The 20570-nt window shown below is 48.6% G+C and overlaps 1 protein-coding gene and 1 pseudogene across 1 annotated transcript in view; both read left to right on the top strand.

Moving 5' to 3' along the window:
• The window catches only part of LOC142588736 (scoloptoxin SSD14-like), a 120299-nt gene that overhangs the window by 36559 nt on the left and 63170 nt on the right, over positions 1–20570 (top strand). Inside the window, exons 6-7 of the mRNA XM_075700553.1 lie at positions 7024–7174; positions 18399–18482. Of these exons, the coding sequence (XP_075556668.1) occupies positions 7024–7174; positions 18399–18482 (235 nt within the window). The remainder of the gene's footprint in view (positions 1–7023; positions 7175–18398; positions 18483–20570) is intronic.
• LOC142589097 (U2 spliceosomal RNA) lies at positions 8400–8579 on the top strand (annotated as a pseudogene).

Genomic DNA, 20570 nt, shown 5'->3' with positions numbered 1-20570 from the left:
CTCGAAACACACATCGGTGGCTCGGGTTGAAGGGCACTGGGCTTTCGTCTCGGTGCTTCCCTGCTGTTGCTGGAAAAAGCATGAAAAGCATGAAACAATATAGGATGAAAAGAGTCCTAAATTATTCCAATAATGAGGTGCATCTGCCGGCTTATCAAATGGCCTTTCGGCAGTCTGAGATTTCAGGGAGAAAATATGAATTACACTTTGCTGTATTTATTGACCAATGCCATCAGTGTAATCGATGCAGGTAAATGTTTTCCCCTGTATTGCCCTATACATACAGTGACAGTGCACACCATCTGTTATGCCGCCTTTATACGGAAAACTTAACTATTGCCAAGAATTCCGCCCATTTCAGAATTTGTGCCTCCGAGTTGACTGGACACTATGGTGCTGTAATATCGGCTAGAATGCTCAACAGTATGTCGGTGTGTTCTGGTTGCACGTCGCTACTTTCTGAGTCATTATGACACTTACATGCTTCTACTGTGATAGGAAACCAAAATGTTGTCGAAAAAAATCTGTTAGAGTAATTCATTTAGAAAACTGGGCGGTTGACCGTATCCTCACTGTGGTCTCCAAGTGTAACACCATTTTGTAAAGCGGTAAACGGGGATAGCTGACAATGCCCTCGATGGCACTGCGCGGAGTTTTAACGCAGAAAAAAATGAGACGGGACGTATTCACTGACAAGATAGAAGAGTTGGTAGTTCGCGCTTCGTCTGTGCCTCTTGTGGTCTTTCATTCTTTCAGCGTTAAAGCTCAGCGTAAGAAACCTTCACCTACTAGCTTTACTAACTTCAAGGGTGAAAAAAAGCTCGAATAATATATTTACGAAAACTGCAACGGCAACTAAATTTGCATCGCGTGAAGTGCCTATTGTGCTAAGGAAAGTAGATGGAGAGTAAACTCCCAGGAGACTTTTCACTTTGAAATAAGAGTTCACGCCTCCGGGAAAAAAGTCCCGCAGAACGTGACGCTTTCAAAGTAGCAAACTGAACCCTGAAAAGCGGCGCATCTCTGCATAACCTATTGGACTTCGGCCGCGGCAGGACGTGGAACATCTGTTGGGTTTGATGTCACGTATGCTAACCACTGGGTGCACGCGGGCTCTGCTTCAATGCCATTTAAAGGCTGGTGATGAAACATCCATAGAATTAGAACTGCCAAGCTTCGCCAAGATTGCTTCAGTGTTGTACACTACTAATTTATAATTTTGCCAAAATCAAGTCTCGTCAGAGTTGGCTAGAGAACTTGCCAGCAATAGACGCCAATACAGAGAGAAGTGCACCTTTGGTAAGGGCAGCCTGCGCTGTGTACGCCCGCTGTATCTGCAACGTACAGTATTGTAACGTAGATTGAAGACGGAGTCTTACAAAATAGACGTTTTTCTTTAATGGCGGGCCAGAAGAAGAGCGTACGGCTTACGCACTTCATCGTCTTTCGTGGCTCCGACCTTCGCACGCGCCGTCCTGCGGTGCGGCAGCCCCACATCCTTGTGTCAATTGCCCCCCGTGCGAGAAGCGACCGTCTCGGTCGTGTCAAAGAGTTCTTTCAGCGACATAAGAAATGGAGCTCCTCAGGTGCGTCTCGGCGTTCACGTACGCGCACAGTATGGTTTCATGCGCACTACTTGAACAACTTCAGCGCGAGGACGACGACGGAGTGAACCGGGGTGAGAAGTGCAGGGGACGACTTCGTAGGCCACGTCAATGAGGCGGCGTGTAACCTTGTAGGGACCAAAATACCGGCGGATCAACTGTTCCGAGAGTCCACGGCGACGGACGGGTGTCCAGACCCTGACACAGGCGCCGGTATTGTAATGGACGTCGTGTGCATCCTGGTTGTATCGAAGGGTGTCAGTATGCTGTTGGCTCCGGAAACGATGCCAAGCAAGCTGGCGTGCCTCTTCGGCTCTTTGTACGAACTCTTCCACGTGTTCGCTTTTCGGGCTATTATCAGCCAGAGGTAGCATGGCGTCAAGTATTGACGTGACGTGGCGCCCGTATGCAAGTTCGAACGGCGTAAACTGTGTAGTCTCCTGTACAGCAGTGTTATACGCGAAAGTCACTTGGTGTAAGATCTCGTCCGACGTCTTATGCTCTACGCCGACGTACATGGAGAGCATATCAGCCAACGTTCTATTCAGACGTTCCGTTAATCCATTGGTTTGAGGGAGATACGCAATGCTCTTGCGGTGAGAGCTATGCGCCAGCTTGAGAACGTCCTGCATGAGTTCCGCTGTAAATGCTGTACCGCGGTCGGTGATAAGAACAGACTGTGCACAATGTCGTAGGACGATGTGGCGTACAAAGAACTTGGCCACTTCATACGAATTTGTTTGCAGAATAGCTTCGGTTTCGGCTTACCGGGTTAAGTAGTCGGTAGCGACGACTATCCACCTGTTGCGCGAAGAGGTCACTGGGAATGGCCCAAGTAGATCCATTCCTAGTTGTTGGAACGGTGCTTGAGGAGGGTCCACAGGATAGAGGAAGTCAGCCGGTTTACCTGGTGGTTTCTTGCGGCGCTGACAATCGCGGCAGGTCTTCACGTACCGTTGCACAGAACAATAAAGCCGGGGCCAGTAATACTTCTGTCGTATCCTTGCTAATGTCTTAGCGAGTCCCAGGTGTCCCGCGCATGGCTCATCATGGCAGGCTTGCTAAATGTCTTGGCGTAGCGCCGACGGCACGACAAGGAGGTACGTATAGGGACCGCTCCCGCAGTTTTTCCTGTAAAGGACTTTGTTGTGCAAGTAGTATGATGATAAGCAGCGCACGAGCGAGCGGGGTAAAACACCTTCAACTCCTTGGAGGTGCTCGATCAGCGGCAGCAGCTCAGCGGCAGCACGTTGGTGCTCAGCCACCTTTGTGGCGTCGATAACGCCGACAAAGGGTGAGTCATGGTCAGGGTCCGATGACGTCGTAGTAAGTGGTGCGCGTGACAGTCAGCGTCACTGTGCTTCCTTCCAAATTGGTAGGTAACTGTAATACCGCACTCTTGTAGGCGCAGGCTCCAACGGGCTAGTCTGCCTGAAGGATCCTTAGGTTGGCAAGCCTGCACAAGGCATGGTTGATCGCTGACAGCCCTAAAGGGTCTACCATTCAAGTAGGGTCGGAATTTACCAATTGCCCACATAACCGCTAAGCATTCTTTTTCAGTGGTTGAGTAGTTTTTCTCAGCCTTGGTGAGGCTGTGGATCGCATAAGCAACGGTGCGTTTGGCAGCAGCTTGTCACTGCACAAGAACTGCGCAGAGACCCGCAGTGCTGGCGTCAGTATGAATTTTAGTGACAGCGTCTTCGTCGAAATGAGCAAGTAGACGGGCCTCTTGCAAACGCTTGCGCAATTCATTCAACGACTGCTGCTGCTCGTCCGCCCAAATGAAAGGCACATCGTCACGTGTAAGCCGTATCAGAGGCTCAGCAATTCTCGAGAACCCCTCGACGAAGCGCCTATAATACGCGCACAAACCAAGGAAGCGTTGGACAGCCTTCTTGTCTGGGGATGGTGAAAACTCGGCCACGGCAGCTAACTTGTCGGGGTCTTGTCGGACGCCTTGAGGACCAATGACATGGCCAAGAAATTCGAGCTCTTGGAACCCGAAGTAGCATTTTTCAGGCTTGATGGTGAGGCCGGCAGTATGGATCGCAGCGAGGACACTCTCGAGTCGTGTGAGATATTAGTCAACCGTGCTCGAGAACATGACGACGTCGTCCAAGTATACGAGGCAGGTTTGCATTTGAGTTCAGGAAGCACGGTACCCATCAACCGTTGAAAGGTGGCAGGTGTGGAATAGAGACGGAAGGGGATAACTTTGAGCTCATAAAGCCCGTCAGGTGTCAGAAACGCTGTTTTTTCACGGTCCTGTTCATAAACTTCGATTTTCCACTACCCTGGTTTAAGATCCAACGAAGAAAAAAACTTGGCATGTTGTAGACGATCCAATGCGTCGTCGATGCGTGGCAATGGATAAATGTGGCGCTTGGTGACACGGCTCAACTTTCTGTAATATACAAAGAAGCATAGTGTGTTGTCTTTCTTTCTGACTAACACTACAGATGAGGCCCACGGGCTGGTGGACGGCTGGATCACGTCGTCTTGGATCATCTCTTTCACCTAATGCTTGATTGCTTCCCTTTCTACTGGAGACACTCTGTAAGGATGCTGGCGAAGAGGACGTGCGGACTCGTCCGTAATAATGCGGTGCTTTGTGATATACGTGCGCCGCACTTTATATGACGTTGAAAAACAGTCCGCAAATTCATTCACGAGACTCAGTAGACGGTCTTTATGATGGTCTGGCAGAGCGGCGTTAACGTGAATCCGTTCTTTTAGGCTGGGTAACTCATATTGCTGAGACGATGCCGTTTCCAACGTGGCAATGTCAGTAACATCAGTGATTTCGCGAAGAAATGCGATTGTCGGTCCGCGCGGTACATGCCGATACTCGTTGCTAAAGTTTGTTAGCAAAACGACTGAACATTTGTTTCGCCCCTGAAGAAGCCCTCTGGCTATACAAATGTGGCGTTCAAGAAGCAGGGGCATGTTTGCCTCAGCAATTCCTTCGGAGTGGTCCTCCATGTCGCATCGGACAAGGGTAAGCACGCTGCTCTTGGGTGGCAACGTGACGTGATCGTCCGCTACGCGAGGCGCAATGTCATGGTCACTGTCATTACTATTCGCTATGGCTTGCGCAGTAGCGAAGCTGACTTTATACTCCTGCACGTCGATGATGGCGCCGTTTGCCTGAAGGAAATCCATGCCGAGTATAAGGTCCTTTGAACATTCAGGAAGAATGACGAAGTCGCCAATGTACGTGAAGCCCAGAATGTTGACTCGTACCGTGCACCGGCCCATTGGAGTTATGAGATGCCCTCCTGCTGTACCAATCTGAGTTCCGGTCCATTGCGTGGAAACTTTGTGCAGTATACGCGCGAGATTCTGGCTCATAACAGACGTGTCCGCACCCGTGTCGATTAACGCCGTGACTTTGTGGTCATCTATGGTAACTGGTACGTCACAGGATACTGACACGGAACTACACCGCTTTCTCTCTGTGTAAATTACGTCATATTGCGGTAGTCGTAGTGGAGGATCTTCAGCGCTCGCCACGTCAGCGACCTCACCTCCGCAGGTTGCTGGACTCAGTTTTCCCGGGAGTATGGGCTGGGTGAGCGACGCCTCGTTGCTTTCGGCGTGAATAGGGGGCTGGAAGACGTGTTTCGGGCGGGTGAAGGTGACCGGGGTTCACAGAATCGTAGGGCAAAGGAGGTCCTGGTGTCTGCGAGGTATGCTTCAATCTCCAGGGGGCGTTCACCATTGAGCGGGCACGGCGCATTCATTGAAGATCCACGGAGCCCAGCCCGGCAGTAAGGACACGCCTTGTAGAGGTGATCGGCTTCACCGCAATGAAAACACAAGGGCCTTCGGTCTGTGGTGCGCCATACGTCCCTCTTGCGGTGTGGTCGTGTTTCAGCCATGAATGGCGTGCGGGGAGTCCTGAAGTGGCCAGTTGCTTGTTCAACGGCGCGTACATCGTGAAAGTCCAGGACGTCGCGCGCATCGTGAAAAGTCGGAGACAAAGAACTTCGCGCAGCTTCCGCAAACGACATGCGAGGCTGTGGCTGCCGTAACTCGTGCTGTGGTGTGTCGCTTCGCTCTGGGACTTGTAATGCCTGCCTGATTTCTTCCCGGACGACCTCAGCCAGAGCGAGTCGCGGTAGCGATGCCGGAGCCACCTGAAGCTTTTGGAGCTCTTCTCGAACAACAAGCCTAATGAGCTGCCGCAAGGCGTCGGTATTGTCCAAAGGTATAGCGAGAGGGTCACGCGATAGGGTCGAGATGTCGCGGTTATACTGCCTTGTTCGTTGCTGCGGTGGCTTTTTCATAGATATGGCTTCGGCGAGAAACTCTGGAACGGTCTTTGGTGGGTTGCGTATTAGGCCACCGAATAACTCTTGCTTGACACCGCGCATCAAGTTCCCGACCTTCTTTTCTTCCGGCATGGAAGGATCCGCGCGTCGGAAAAGTCGGCACATATCTTCCACAAACATTGCGACGCTTTCGTTCTGCCGCTGTACACTCGCCTGAATTTCAGATTCAGCTCGCTCCTTGCGATCGAGGCTGGCGTGTGCTGATTATCTGCCGTCGGAATTCCTCCCACGTCCATAAGGCCGCCTCATGGCTCTCAAACCATGTCCGCGCATAGTCCTCGAGGGCAAAGTAGGCGTTGCGTAGCTTGCGCTCTGGAGTCCAGCCACTGAATTCTGCGACACGCTCAATGTGATCGAGCCAGTCCTCAACATCCTCGAAGGTGTCCCCATGGAAAGATGTGAGGATTAAGGTTAAGAAAGACCTCGGTCGGTGCCGTTGAGGAAGAAGACGGAACCGATGTACTCATCCTTCTGACTGTATTCGGTAGAGGCTCGTGCTCAGCTGGTAGTCCTTGAAGTCGAAGGCTTGTCCGTACGTGAACAGGAGTACGATCGACCGGACTTCGTACTGGGCTTATTGTAGGCGGCGTTCGATCTGGTTGTGGTCGCATGTACCCAGCACCTCCCCCAGAAAAATGTAACGTAGATTGAAGACGGAGTTTTACAAAATAGATGTTTCTCTTTAATGGCGGGCCAGAAGAATACCGTGCAGCATACGCACTTCATCGTCTTTCGTGGCGCCGACCTTCGCGCGCACTGTCCTGCGGTGCGGGAGCCCCACATCTTTGTGTCAATATAAAGAAAAAAAATAAATTACGGGGTTTTACGTGCCAAAACCACTTTCAGATTATGAGGCACGCAGTAGTGGAGGACTCCGGAAATTTCGACCACCTGGGGTTCCTTAACGTGCACCTAAATCTAAGTACACGGGTGTTCTCGCATTTCGCCCCCATCGAAATGCGGCCGCCGTGGCCAGGATTCAATCCCGCGACCTCCTGCTCAGCAGCCTAACACCATAGCCACTGAGCAAACACGGCGGGTGCCAATATAAAGAAAACGCTAACATGTGGTGGTTTGTTTTGCAGATGCCGTGTTGACCGAGGACGACTTCAAAAAGTACAAACCTACCTGGTCTGCGCCAGTGACGAACGACTTTTTAGCCTACACGTTTTACACTCCACCTTTTCCATCCAGCGGCATGTTGCTACTCCCAGTGATTCCATCAGGAGCGCTCAAGTAAGTGCCCCTACTCCCCCCCCCCCTCCACAAAAAAATGCTACAGAATGCGGCTTGCCCAGGCGCGACACGCAATACCCAAACTTTTCCACTAACCTGCGCTCCAGTTTCCACTAATATTCTAGAAAATGTTGGCATTTAGATGTGGATGTAATTGAAAGCTTTACCATATGCGGTTTTTCAGTAGGCGCAATGCTATTATTCACGTATAACAACCCGGTTTATCGGACACTCCCAGCTCCATCAGCAGGTGCTTAGTCTTTTCTATACCTTGTTGACACGTTTTTGTGTTGCAGGAGATTTCTTGCGGAAAAAAAGAAGCATTATTCATTGTGGCGGTTGGATCAGAGACCTAGTGGGAGCGGGGTACGTGAAACGTCTTCTGCATGCTACTAATGGGTAGCTGCAGTAGGTGCAGAATCAGACATAACAAAATGCAGAAGTCACTTTTCTGTAGTTTTAATATGCACCAGCTTCCTGGCGCAGTTTTTCAGTCAACAGCTATTTACGTATTATACGCCAGGGACATGTATTACTTACGTTACCGCTGGTGGGCGTGTTACGGGCTTATTTTGCAATCGTCTTCTCTCCATCACCATCGCCATCATCACTCTATGTTAAGTCCACTGCAGGACGAAGGCCTCTCTCCCTCCGATCTCCAATTACCACTGTGCTGCGCCAGCCGATTCCAACTTGCGCCTGCGAATGTCTTAATTTCATCACCTCACCCAGTCTTCTGCCGCCCTCGACTGCGTTTCCGTTTTCTTGACACCCGTTATGCAGCTCTAACGGCCCACCGGTTATCTAGCCTACGGATTACATGATTTGCCAACCTCCATTTCTTTCTCTGAATGTCAGTTAGAACATCGGCTATGTCCGTTTGCTCTCTGATTCACACCATACTATTCTTGTCCCTTAATGTTACGCCTATCATTCTTTGTTTCGTCGCTCTTTGTGTGGTCCTTAACTTGTTTTCGAGTTTCTTCGGCCGTCTCCAAGTTTCTGTCCCAGATGTTAGCACCGGTAATTCTGCCGGTGCGTTGATTGTACACATTTCTTTTTAGTGATAATCGTAAGCTTCCGATAAAGATCTGAGTATGTCTGCCCGATTTTATTATTCTGCAAGTTTCCTTCTCCTGATCAGGGTACCCTGTGAGTAATTGTCGTAGCTAAGCGCATTCATTACGTAAGCAATTGTAACGCCGACAAAGATGAGGATGTGGGCGTAACTGACCCGAGTCAAAGTGTAGTATCCATTCTTATCAACTTAGCATCTGATGTCGGTTACATTTGTGCCGAAGATATTAGACTAATCTTTGCAAGTTGGCGGAATACTTGAAACCTACTTTCCCTCCGGTGCGGGTCGGCCCGGTATTGCACAATCTCCGGGATCGGCCCAAGGTTCTTGCGAACGCAGAACAAAAATGCGCGGAACCCTAGCCATAAAGAGCTTAGCCGTAAGGCTTCATGGTGAACAGCCGCGTATTTATTTGTTCTTTATTACTTATTTATCTCTCGCTCTTCGAACTGCTATAAAACACTTGAAACAATATGAAAGTGGGCAAACACTTCGTTTTTACAAACAGTAGCAAACAGAACGAACAAGAAAAACATGGACAACTATGCTAAAGTTCCAGATAAAAGATAGTGGCCGACCTCACCTCACATGACTGTCGACAATAATACGAAAAGCAACCGAGCGATTTAGTGAGACCATATTCCGGAAGCACCGTTTATTAACACTTGTTATGGTAATTCTAAGACTCATAGACTCAGGTATAGGCTACACACTCTGATATCGTCCGACTTTGCTATGGCACTCGCTTGTCGAGGTCACCCATGAGCATGGAGGTGTGAGGGCAACTGTATGACGCAGCAACGAACGGATTATGGACAAGCAATGTCATCAGTGGAAGGACAACGGCGCGTAATGACGACGGCATGATGACTATGATTTACAACTGTATGACACAACCGGATGAGCAGGCGAGAATGACGACGATAGCACGACCGCAATGACAATACATTGACAGTATGACAACGGATGCATGAGAGCGTCTGTGTGACGACGATCCAGTGCCAACGATGGCATGGCAGCGACAGCATTATCCTGATTTAATGAGGGTACTTATGATTACGCGAGAATAAAGAACAAGCAATGACGTCGATGGATCGGCGAAGTTGCCATCTTGCTCGAGTTGCTCTAGAGGTATGTGCTCTTGGTCGAGATGCCATTGTCGTCATCCCATTATCGTTATTGCGGCCTCGTGATCTTACTCGTCATGTCATCGTCGTCGCGCCATCTGACCCGAGCGAGTCGCCTAAGTTTTCTAATCTCTCTAGCCAACAGCTATGGGCTCATCGACGCAATGCCGTCGTGGTCATTGCATCACCGTCATTGTAGCTTTGTCACCCAATACTCCTGATACCGTCGTGGTAAGGCCATCATCATCGTACAGCCATCATGCATTCCTTTGTCATACCGCCAAAGTATTGCCTTCGTGGTCATTCAATGGTCGTCATTCACGCTTCGTGGTTCGACTCTGGTATGCCGTGTCGTCACGCCCCCGTCTGCAACCAAGTGGTCCAATAAGCTTGAGTAACTGGGTGTGTGTTCGAAGTCGTAATGCCGTCGCGATCATCGCATAAGTGTCATTTCAGCTTTATCATCCGACTTTCTTCATGCCGTCGTCATAAGCTCATCGGGGTCACAGAGCCGTCTTAATGACGCCATCGCCAAGCTATTTCATCATTGCCATCAATTAAGTAACGTCACCCCATTGTCACCATGACATCATTGCCACCCGCCTTCGTCATTCGATCTATGTCAATCTTTCTTCTGTGTATTGCAATCATACTGCCGGCATTCAATCGGGACTAAGCTGCTCTTGTGGTGGCGCCATCGTTGACCAGTCGGTGTCATGCCTCCATCTGACCCTCGTCGTAATGCCGTCGTTGACGTGCCATCATCGTCAATCAGGTTTCATCCTCCGACTCATTGTCATACTGTCGTCGTCAACCCATCGAACACATGCAGGTTTCATCCTAAAGTCAACGTCACGCTCATGTCATCATCCCTTTGTCCTGCCATCGTCGTCACAGCATCATCATCATACAGTCATCGTCATGCATTCGTCGTCATACGCTTGTCATTGTGCATCGTTGTCGAACTGTGGTTTCACCATCGTCAGCATGTCAGTATAGTGTTGTAACTTGGGGTAGCATTCAGGCCGGGCGTCTTCCAGGTACAGGGATGAGGAAAGAGGAGTAGGAGTCAGTAGGAGATGAGTAGGAGTGAAAGGTAAAGGGCTTATTTTACATTATACGCATCGACTCTAGATACAGAAGCGTGCTCCATGTAGGACCCCTTTAAATGTCTCCGCTCACTACATGTCTGAGCAAACATCAGGGCAGGCCAGGAGACACATGCCACTAGACGTCAGGACACACCACTGCATGCAAGTCGTCCGCTTTCAAAGCAGATACTTTGGAATGCTCACTCACCTAAGCTCCTGAACTATGTTATGGTGAGGGCTGGTGAGGGTGAGAGCGCCCAAACGAGGGCGCGCATTGACGGGGACGCACATAAGATCCCTATAAAAACCAGTTTCAATTAGGAAGCCGCCGTCTTCCTAATCCTAGCACTCCCTCGCTATACATATTCCTTGATTTGCTTGGAACTGGCACATTGAATTTTCAGGTCGCCGTACAATTCATGGGTCCTCCTAAAATTCCCAGTCATTTTGACGGAGCATGGCTTGTGCCAACAAACTCACAAATAAGGATTTACTACAGGGGATACAGTTCTAACGCGGCTATTGATAATAAATTGAATTCTGCAAAAGCGAAAAGCTACTTGCTTTTGCAATTGTGTTGAGAAGTTCGGAATCAGTGGGGGCGCTAGCGGCGGTCCACGTATGAGGGCGGTTACACGAATAATGTAGCGGGAAAATGGGAATGACCCCACATGGAAACTTGTTATTGCGCAAACGTTCTATATCTACTTCCCTCGGAAATATGCCCGTCCATCCGGCCGTCCATCCACCCGTCCGTCCACCCGTCCGTTGGTCAGTCTGTGTCTAACGCCTGGCACGACGCGCTGCTCTCCATAGGTGTACATGAGCTGCTCGGGGTCTATATATGAGAATGCTTGCGACTACATATGACGACAGAGATTCATGATTATCATTATATAAAGAGAGTACTGTGGAGACATTGGGAGCAGGGAAGGTTACTAAAACACGAGTAAATGAATTATCGTGAAAGTATTTATAGCTGCATCAGACTCCTTCCGACTAGCGAAGGGTAAGGAAGCCTAGTACGTAATTGCCAATTATGATTACCTAGTTAAAATTGACTAAGACGCTAACAAAATTATATCGTTGCGGAAGGATGAGCGAAGAGAGGAAGACGAAGATCGCGAGACCCTGGCTGATGTAGGTTGTTGATCAGCCATCTAAACTACTCAGACTAATTTTGTATATATATAGTAAATATAATCTTCTATACTCCCAACGTCCCTCTAACACATTGCTGAGAAGTGCGGGGTACCACGGCTGGAAACGGAGCTCCGCAGTGGACGTCGCATCACCGTCTGCACCATGAATGACGGTGAGCACTCGGGATCAGCGTCGTTGCCGCCTCCTACCTCACCGTCGCATGCTACGTCGCTGCGTCGCAGCCCAAGGATCCTGGCACTTTCTGCGGGATTGATGGCGCCGACGTTGAAGAGTCAACAGATGGGACCATACACTTAAGTTAGCTAACCTGTTGTTCTACCTAAGAGGCACGGCAAAGGTGCGGTACGAAAGCCATGAAGAGGAGCTAACCAGCTGGGACAAATGTAAAGAGAAATTGAGAGTTGTTTGGCAAACCAACCTGCATTAAAATTGCCGCAGAGCAGGAACTGGCCTCCCGTGCTCAATCTCCCACACAGTCCTATTTCTCGTACTTCCAGGACGTGCTGGCACTTCGTCGTAAGGCCGATCCCGACAGGACAGAAGCTGAGAAGGTCGGGAACGTGCTTAAGGGCATTACTGACTACGCGTTTAATCTGCTCGTGCGCAAGTTGATGCAATCGTTAAAGACTGCCGACAATTCGAGCAGGCCAAAAGCCGACGCGTCTTGTAACCGTTCGCCAGACTTACCAATACTGCCGCAACGTCGACGTGTGAGGATCAACCCGCACAGTAGCATGCGTCGGCATCAGATGGCGTGGTGCGAATCATTAGACGTGAACTGCATGCGAGGGTGCCCGCAGCTTTCTGTTGGCGTAGCCCTGATGCTACCACATTTTCAGTTCCTCTCGTACAAGCCATCGTTCGCCAGGAACCTGAAAACATTGGTTTACATTCTTTGTGTGCTGTTACTCATGCCAGAGCTAACGAATGCCCTTCTACTGTTTTCGCTCCACCCAGACGCTTCTCTCCGCGTTATCGCAACCCGACTGAGTGGAGAACTGCGGATGACCAGGGGATATGTTTCACCTGTTGCCGCATTGGACACGTCGCTCTATACTGTCGCAACTCGTGGCCCTCAACACCTCGCACGTCGACCAACCTGAGCCGTTTTGACCGAAATCCCCGCAATGTTTCGCCCACCGCTGAGTCTAACAGCGCCGACTACTCTGCTAGGAACACGTGGTACAGCCGCTCACCATCACCACGCGGACACCAGTCTCGTTCACCGCAAACATGTCGCCCATCTTCCTCTTCGCCGCAGCAACGTCGGCTTTCGTCCCTTGTGGCGTTTGACCACACCCTTTCGGAAAACTAAGAAATGCAGCCCTCGGAGGTGGTGCTGCATTGCCTACTACTGCAGCAAATCCTTTATCTGTGCCCACGAGAAGTTTAATCGACGTTAAAATAGATAGTGTACTTGTCCAAGCACTCGTGGACACTGGAGCCCATGTATCTGTGATGAGTGCTATCATCCGTAGATGTTTAAAGAAGGTCCTCACCCCAGCAGCTGCCCGAGTGCTTCATGTGGCCGAAGGTGCCGTGCTGGTTGTTCTCAGAATGTGCACTGCGCGTTTAATTATAGCCGGCCACCCTACTTCGGTTCTCTTTGCTGTGATCGACAACTGCCCTCACCACGTTATCCTTAGATTGCACTTTTTATCCACTCATTCTGCTCTCATCGAGTGCGCGACTGGTGTTCTTCAGTTGGAACTGCCTCAACTCGCCGATGCTCCGAGCACCGCCCCACCGCACTTGCGCGTGCTTCATGATGTGCGTCTGTCACCCTAGGCAGTTACTTACGTCACTTTGACCGCCCAGCCACAGGTTCCTGACGGTGAATATGTGCTTCGCCCCATCATCGACGTGCTTTGGAATCGGAACGTTGTTGTTCCGCATACGTTGGTCAGGGTTACTAACAACGAGGTAGTTCTACCGCTTCTCAATTTCAGCCTGTGCCTTCAAGTGATGCCGGCCGGCATGCTCTTGGCCAGCGTTTCTAGTGGTTCCGAATTTGACACTGAGAGTCTGAATGCTGAGAGTGGCATATTAGCGCCGCTTGCAGCTCACAGCTCTGACTTCGCGAAAATGATTGCACTTTACCTGACCTCTGCGCAGGCCACGGACATACCGTCACTTGCTTGAAGCGTACAGTGACATCTTTGATTTCGGCGACAGGCCTTTAGGCTAAACATCTGCTGTTTACCACCGTATAAACACTGGAGACAAGAATCCTATTCGTCGGGGTCCTTATCAGGTATCGCATGTAGAACGTCGAGTTATTCAATCAGAAGTGGACAAAATGCTCCGCAAAGGGGTCATCGAGCCTTCAGCCAGCCCTTGGGCTTCGCTTGTCGTCCTTGTGAAAAACAGAGATGGTACCCGGCGTTCTTGTACCGATTGTTGCCAGTTAAACAAGCTCACCCGCAAAGACGTCTACCCACAACCACGAATCGATGACGCCTTGGACTGCTTGCACGGAGCTAAATACTTCTCGTCCATCGATCTACGATCCGGCTACTGGCAGATTTCAGTTGATGAAACGGACCGCGAGAAGACAGCCTTTAATCACGCCGGATGGCTTATATCAGTTCAAAGTCATGCCCTTTGTCCTATGCAGTGCTTCTGCGAAATTTGAACTCATGATGGACTTTCTTCTGCGAGGCTACAAATGGAGTACCTGTCGTTGTTACATTGACGACGTTATTGTTTTTTTCTCCCACGTTCGGCAGCCACCTTACCCCACTCGCTGCAATTCTTGCGGTTTTCCGAAAAGCCGGCCTTCAACTGAACTCCACGAAGTGTCAATTCGGGCGCCGTCACATTACAGTGGTGGGACACCTCGTTGACGCATCCAGTGTCCAACCAGATCCGGAAGAAGTTCGCGCAGTACGCAGTTGCCATGTGTCACGTTCGGCTTCTGACTTTCGCGGCTTTGTCGGCCTGTGTTCTTACTTTCGCCCTTTCTTCAAAAAATTCGCCGACGTTTCTCAGCCTTTGGCAGATCTTCTAAAGAAGAACACGCCATTCTGATGGGGCCCGCAGCAGGCTCACGCGTTCCCCTCTCTCAACTGGTTTCTGACCACTCCTCCCTTACTTCCCCACTTTGATTCATCTGCACCGACCGAAGTCCACACCGACGCAAGTGGCCACAGCATCGGCGCTGTTCTCACCCAACTGCTGAATGGTACCGAGTTCGTCATAGCTCACGCCAGCCGCCTGCTGTCCCTCGCCGAGAGAAATGACTCCATCACCGAGCGGGAGTGCTTGGTTTTAGTTTGAGCTGTCGCTAAGTTCCGGCCATATTTGTACGGCGGCACATTCTCGATTGTTGCAGACCACCACGCCCTCTGCTGGCTGTCTTCCCTCCGGGACGCCACAGCATAGCTTGGTCGCTGGGCTTTGCGGCTCCAGGAACTTTTATTTGTTGCCAACTATAAGTCTGGAGTTTTGCACAAGGACGCTGTCTGCTTCTCGCGTTACCACGTGGATCCCCTTGATCCTGTTGCGCATGATTCGGTGACCTGCGTTATGGCTTTAACTGACATGCGCACTGAACAACAACGCGACGCATCCTTGCAGTCCATCATCGCCAGAGTGCAATTTGGCAGCACCGACGGCACGTGCCGCATGCTCGTGCTGCATGACGGCATCCTCTACCGCTGCAATATCAATCCTGACGGCCCCGAGTTGGTCGTTGTCCTTTTTCGTCATCTGCAATCCGTCGTTCTCGAACAACTTCAGGATGCACCGACGGCGGGGCACCTTGGAGTTTAGCGTGCATACGACCGCGTACGACGCCGGTTCTTCTGGCCGCGTCTCTACCGCTCTGTGCGTTGTTATGTCCCAACTTGCGAGTTCTGTCAGCGCCGGAAGAAACCTCCCCTGCCACTTGTCGGACGACTCCACTCAATTGAAGTTCCCTCTGAACCGTTCTTTCGTGTAGGCCTTGACCTGCTTGGCCCTTTTCCGACGATGACTACGGGGAAGAAGTGGATCACCGTCGCTATTGATTACGCGACACGCTACGCGATAACAGAGGCGTTGCCGACTAGTTGCGCAACAGACGTCACGGAGTTTCTCCTTCATGACGTCATTCTCCAGCACGGTGCACCTCGACAGTTACTTACAGACCGCGGCCGCTCGTTCTTGTCTCGAGTTGTGGACGACCTCCTCCGCTCTTGCGCCACTGAGCACAAGCTGTCGACCGGCTACCACCCACAGACGAACGGTCTTACGGAACGTCTCAACCGGACACTCAGAGATACGCTGTCAATGTATGTTTCTAACGATCACCGCGACTGGGTCGCCACGCTCGCCTACGTGATATTCGCGTATAGCTTGTCCTGACTCGACACCGCAGGATATTCACCCATTTGGTCGCGACCCCACATTGCCCTTTGACACCATCCTGGCTTCTGTTCTCCGCGTTGGCACTGAGTACGCTCGTGAAATCATCGATCGCGCTCACATGGCGCGTCAAATCGCCAGATCTCGCTTATTAGCCTCGCAGAATCTGCAGAAAGAGCGTTACGACCGGTGCCATCGCGATGTTCGTCGTAGGTGCTTGGGTGCTGCTTTGGTGACCATGTCGTCGGGTCGGCTTCTCCCAGAAACTTTTCTGTGGCTACACAGGGCGTTATGAAGTCCTACGTCAAGTTAACGAGGTCAATTACGAGATTGCGCCGTTACAGTTTGATCCACCTCAAGTACACCGACTGTTGACGTCGTGCACGTTTCGCGGCTGAAGCCATACTTCGCTCGCAGTTCTTCTCCTACCATGCGCCGAGACGGCGCTTCACCACCCGGGGGTCCTGTTACGGAAGGATGAACGAAGAGAGGAAGAAGATTGCGAGACGCTGGCTGCTGCGGGTTGTTGGTAGTCAGCCATCTTAACTACTCAGACTCATTTTGTATATATATTGTAAATATAATCTTCTATACTCCCAACATCCCCGTAACAATATTTAGGCTGAATAAGCCTAATTAGGAGTAGTAAAGGTTACTAAAGAATTTAATCTAACTTCATTTGATTAAAATTGTTTGATTAATAGTAAGGAGATTAATGTAGGGGAATTAAGATGACTTAGGTCTAATTACGATTACATGCGTTGAAATTATTAAGCGTAAGTAAAACTCCTTAACATTAAATTGAGTAAGGAAGCCTAATGGATAATGATTACAGTGAAGTTACTTAAGCTTAATGACAATTTTTGAGAGTGCATAGTTATAATGATGCATATTAAAATAGTTTGGTCTAAATTTTTAGAATAAAAAAATCTTATATGAATAATTTATTCAGGCTTATTCAAGGTTAAGTAAAGGGTACTTGAGATTACTAAAGTGTAATTTCGGTGGAAAAGCGGTAAACTCAATACAGTTTATCAGGGTTAAATGAGCATATTTACGATTAGTTTAGCCTAATCGAGAATATTAGGAGTAAGGAAGGTTCTTTCACATTAAATTACTCACCTAATCTAGGATAACTACAATTACATAACTTACCCAATTAAAATTATTTCACTATAAGTCGATTCAGCAATGAGGTAACGGCAGCAGGTCTTACTTGAGACACACTGCGTCATCCTCGACGACACACTGAGCCATGGTTCCAGCAGCTCGGTCACTGAATCATTCGTTGCATGAAGTCCAGATGAGTGATTGGCCATTATGCTTACGCAGTATCTGAAAAATCTCACCAGGGATTTTCTGCAGTAATCATTTATCTACGGTGTTTAGATGCGCGGGTCTTTCGGTGGCATTTCTCGTGTTCAGAACAGAAGGTTGTGTTCCGCTACGGTCACACACTCGCAAAGGCATTCTACATGGGGATGAGCATTAGGTAGATATGATAGAAAAACGCAAAAATAGAGCTGAATAAATAAACGAATTAGTAAAATTTCTAATATATAGATTTAGGGGAACATTAGGACACCCAGGTAGTAGAAACTATCACGGAATCACATATTGCAACGCCTCTCATAGCGTGGCGTCGGATGGCGATTTAAAGCTTAGCAGTGTCTGAATAACAAGTTTTCAAACCGAATCGAATGAGAATTGAATAGCTCCAAAAGCTAACCGATTCGAATATCGTTTGCTGTTCAAATATTTCTAGAATAATGAAGTGGCGTTCTCACGTTTGATACAAAAGGATCTTCATAGCCTAGTATATTAACAAAATGAACAAGCTTCTGTCAATACATTACACGTTACGAAGTGTTCCACAATAAAGCATAACTGGGGCATTGAAATAATTCGAGAACCTAATTTGATCTCTCACGAAAGGCTGGTGATTGCGAAAGTAGGCGTGTAACTGGAATAGTATTGCGCACTAAGGGATGTTGCGTGCTCCCGCCTTCTTGTCTTTTGTGTCTACTGCAGTCGCTGTGATGTAGGTTATGGTATTTTTTCTCAGACTCCACGAATGGGCGAGCAGTTTTGGTGATATATTATGTTCGAAAGCGATTTGAAGACTATTATTATATATAAATAGACAATTTGATTTGAAGATTGAATTCAGTGGAGCCATAGTTGATTCGGTATTCGCAAGTTTCGAATATCGACATGGCTCTAGTTACGCAGCATGCATAAATAAATCATCGCCATAAAGTTTATACAAGTAATGAAGATATTACTCCGTCTCTTGTCCTGGGGGATGTATTCGAACAGGAAAAGGGGAGATGACTCACAATGTCTTGTATTAACAATTTAATACTTTTGTTTACCTTCGCTGCTTCACTTGATAAGTTTTTTTTTCCGAACTGCAGACTTTCAGAGACGCTGAAGCAAGGTGGACCTGGACTTTCTAATGAGGAAGAACTACTTGTTTTTGTGAACGTAGACTCCACCAGGTATGAGGTTTTCTTTATTCTTTGGAACTTTTTGTGGCAAGTAAATATGACAAAAGCTGGCACAGAAAATGCAAAAAATGCATGCAGCAACCTTTTCATAGCTATCGCTGTGAAATTCTAGGGACGAATGGTTCGGTGGCCGGTTATAATAATTACATAAATTTCTACTCCAGTTTCTCCTATCGGACGTATAGTTTGAAGGCGCTGTCGTGCCCAATAAAATTGGTTACTACGTTAAAGGGACACTAGAGCGCAACAATAAATCAGTTTAGACTAATGAAGCATTGTTTGAGAACCCTGCAGGCAGTCATTTAAAAAAATAGTTCCATTATTAAATGAGAAAATGAAGGTCCAAGTATCAGTATCTGAATTTGTCGCCGAAACCTCAGCGCCGACACGTCAGCGTGACGTCAGGTATTCCAAAGTATCTTTCCGCATTTGGGCCTCGTTGGCTGAATAACGGTTCCGGAAACTTGCCATGTTTAATATTTGGTTCCTTTAGAACACAATGTAGTCAATCTGTACCACTATATATATTTAGTAGGCCCTAGAAGATGCCATCAAAATCCACGACGTCACAGCCCCCAGGTGCGGGCACTTAAGTAGGCGTCGCCACCCGTATTTCGTTCTGTCGCTTTTTCTAGATTACCAAACGTCTTATCGTTGTAAGAGTGGTGTTTTTGGTGTTCTAGAAAGATAATTTACTGATGCAGAAGAAATAATTTTTCACTTTAGTGTCCCTTTAACCTCTCGCGTCCAGTGCCCACATTTGTAGACAAACATGGGCGCTCTAAACTGAAGTGGACCTCATCAAATGTTTTGATGAAACGAAATCCCTCAATTATTCACTTTGCGAAATAGTTTACCCAACTTCCGGAGAAGGACACCATATGTCCGCTGAGGCGGCCCTTAAAAAGGTAGTTGTCAGGAGCTCAGGCGACATTTTCTGATGTCGCGTTTTGATTTTTAGACGTGGTATTTTTACTTCCGAACGTTTTTTTGTATATATATAATGTTATTTATTTTTCTGTGAGCTCCTGAAACACTGTGATATCTGCTTTCAGACATAGTTACTCATTGGATTGCCTACATTTTTTCCCGTTATGAAGAGGTTAAAGGAGCGCTGACGAACAATTTAGAAGCCTATATAATGGCGAGATTCATTTCTGGGGACACACACAGAACAGAATATCCATAAGAGAGTGGAGCTTGGAACTAATATAAGTTCATTCTAAGGTAGGTGCGGGGAGTCGACTGCAACGTGCAGCAGTCGGCGTCGTCGACCTCAACATGTGATGCATCGTAAACATTTGCGGCCAAACAACAACGTTATGCGGCTACTTTTTAGTGCAGGTCTGCATACCGTCAGCCTAGCAGGGCATACTGCTTCGATTTTTGAAGATTCCTGAACCGTGACTGCGGTGCTATGCCGTTATGCAGGCTGCGCTTCCAATTTTCCTCAGCTGTTGCTTTTGGCGGAACACGGTCCCAGCATGTCGTGCTCAAGGGTTTTACACTTAACAGCAAATAAAACAAATTCCGACTACCGCTGCTTTGTGCTTACTAAAATTTAGCAGTAAGATCGCATTCATTGTGCAGATAGCTAATTATAACACTTGAGATCCTTACTTTCCTGGATTTAACAAGAAACAAAACTAGCTGATGCCAACGCGATACTACCATATATCTTGCATATACTTGGGTCGCCTCCTATCGGTAGCTGCAGAAGCTGAAGCAGCTATTAAAGCGTGGTGACCACGTAGGAAAGGTGAGTGGTTTGATGATGCTTAGGCAAGAAAGTGATCATCAGCCACGCCTAGTACAGCGGCAACTAGCGTCAGCATAGCTTCGTCGTCATTGGATGACGAAATGTGGACGTCCATAACATCGCACGCGGCAATCGTGCTCGTGATGGAGCAAGAGAATCTGCAAAAAAGATGTCGTGCGTTGGCATCCTCGTCACGGTTTTGTGCGATCACGTGGCGGGCTGTGTTTACAGAGCCTCACATGCAGTTATGCACCTCTTTTTGTTCTCCTAAATCTAAACTTGCACTGGTTACTATAAATAAAGCTTCGAAAATTATTCGT

The sequence above is a fragment of the Dermacentor variabilis genome, chromosome 7 (assembly GCF_050947875.1).
Source record: "Dermacentor variabilis isolate Ectoservices chromosome 7, ASM5094787v1, whole genome shotgun sequence".
Lineage (NCBI taxonomy): Eukaryota > Metazoa > Arthropoda > Arachnida > Ixodida > Ixodidae > Dermacentor > Dermacentor variabilis.
Note: the sequence above shows the minus strand (reverse complement) of the source record. Positions and strands in the feature narration are given on the sequence as shown.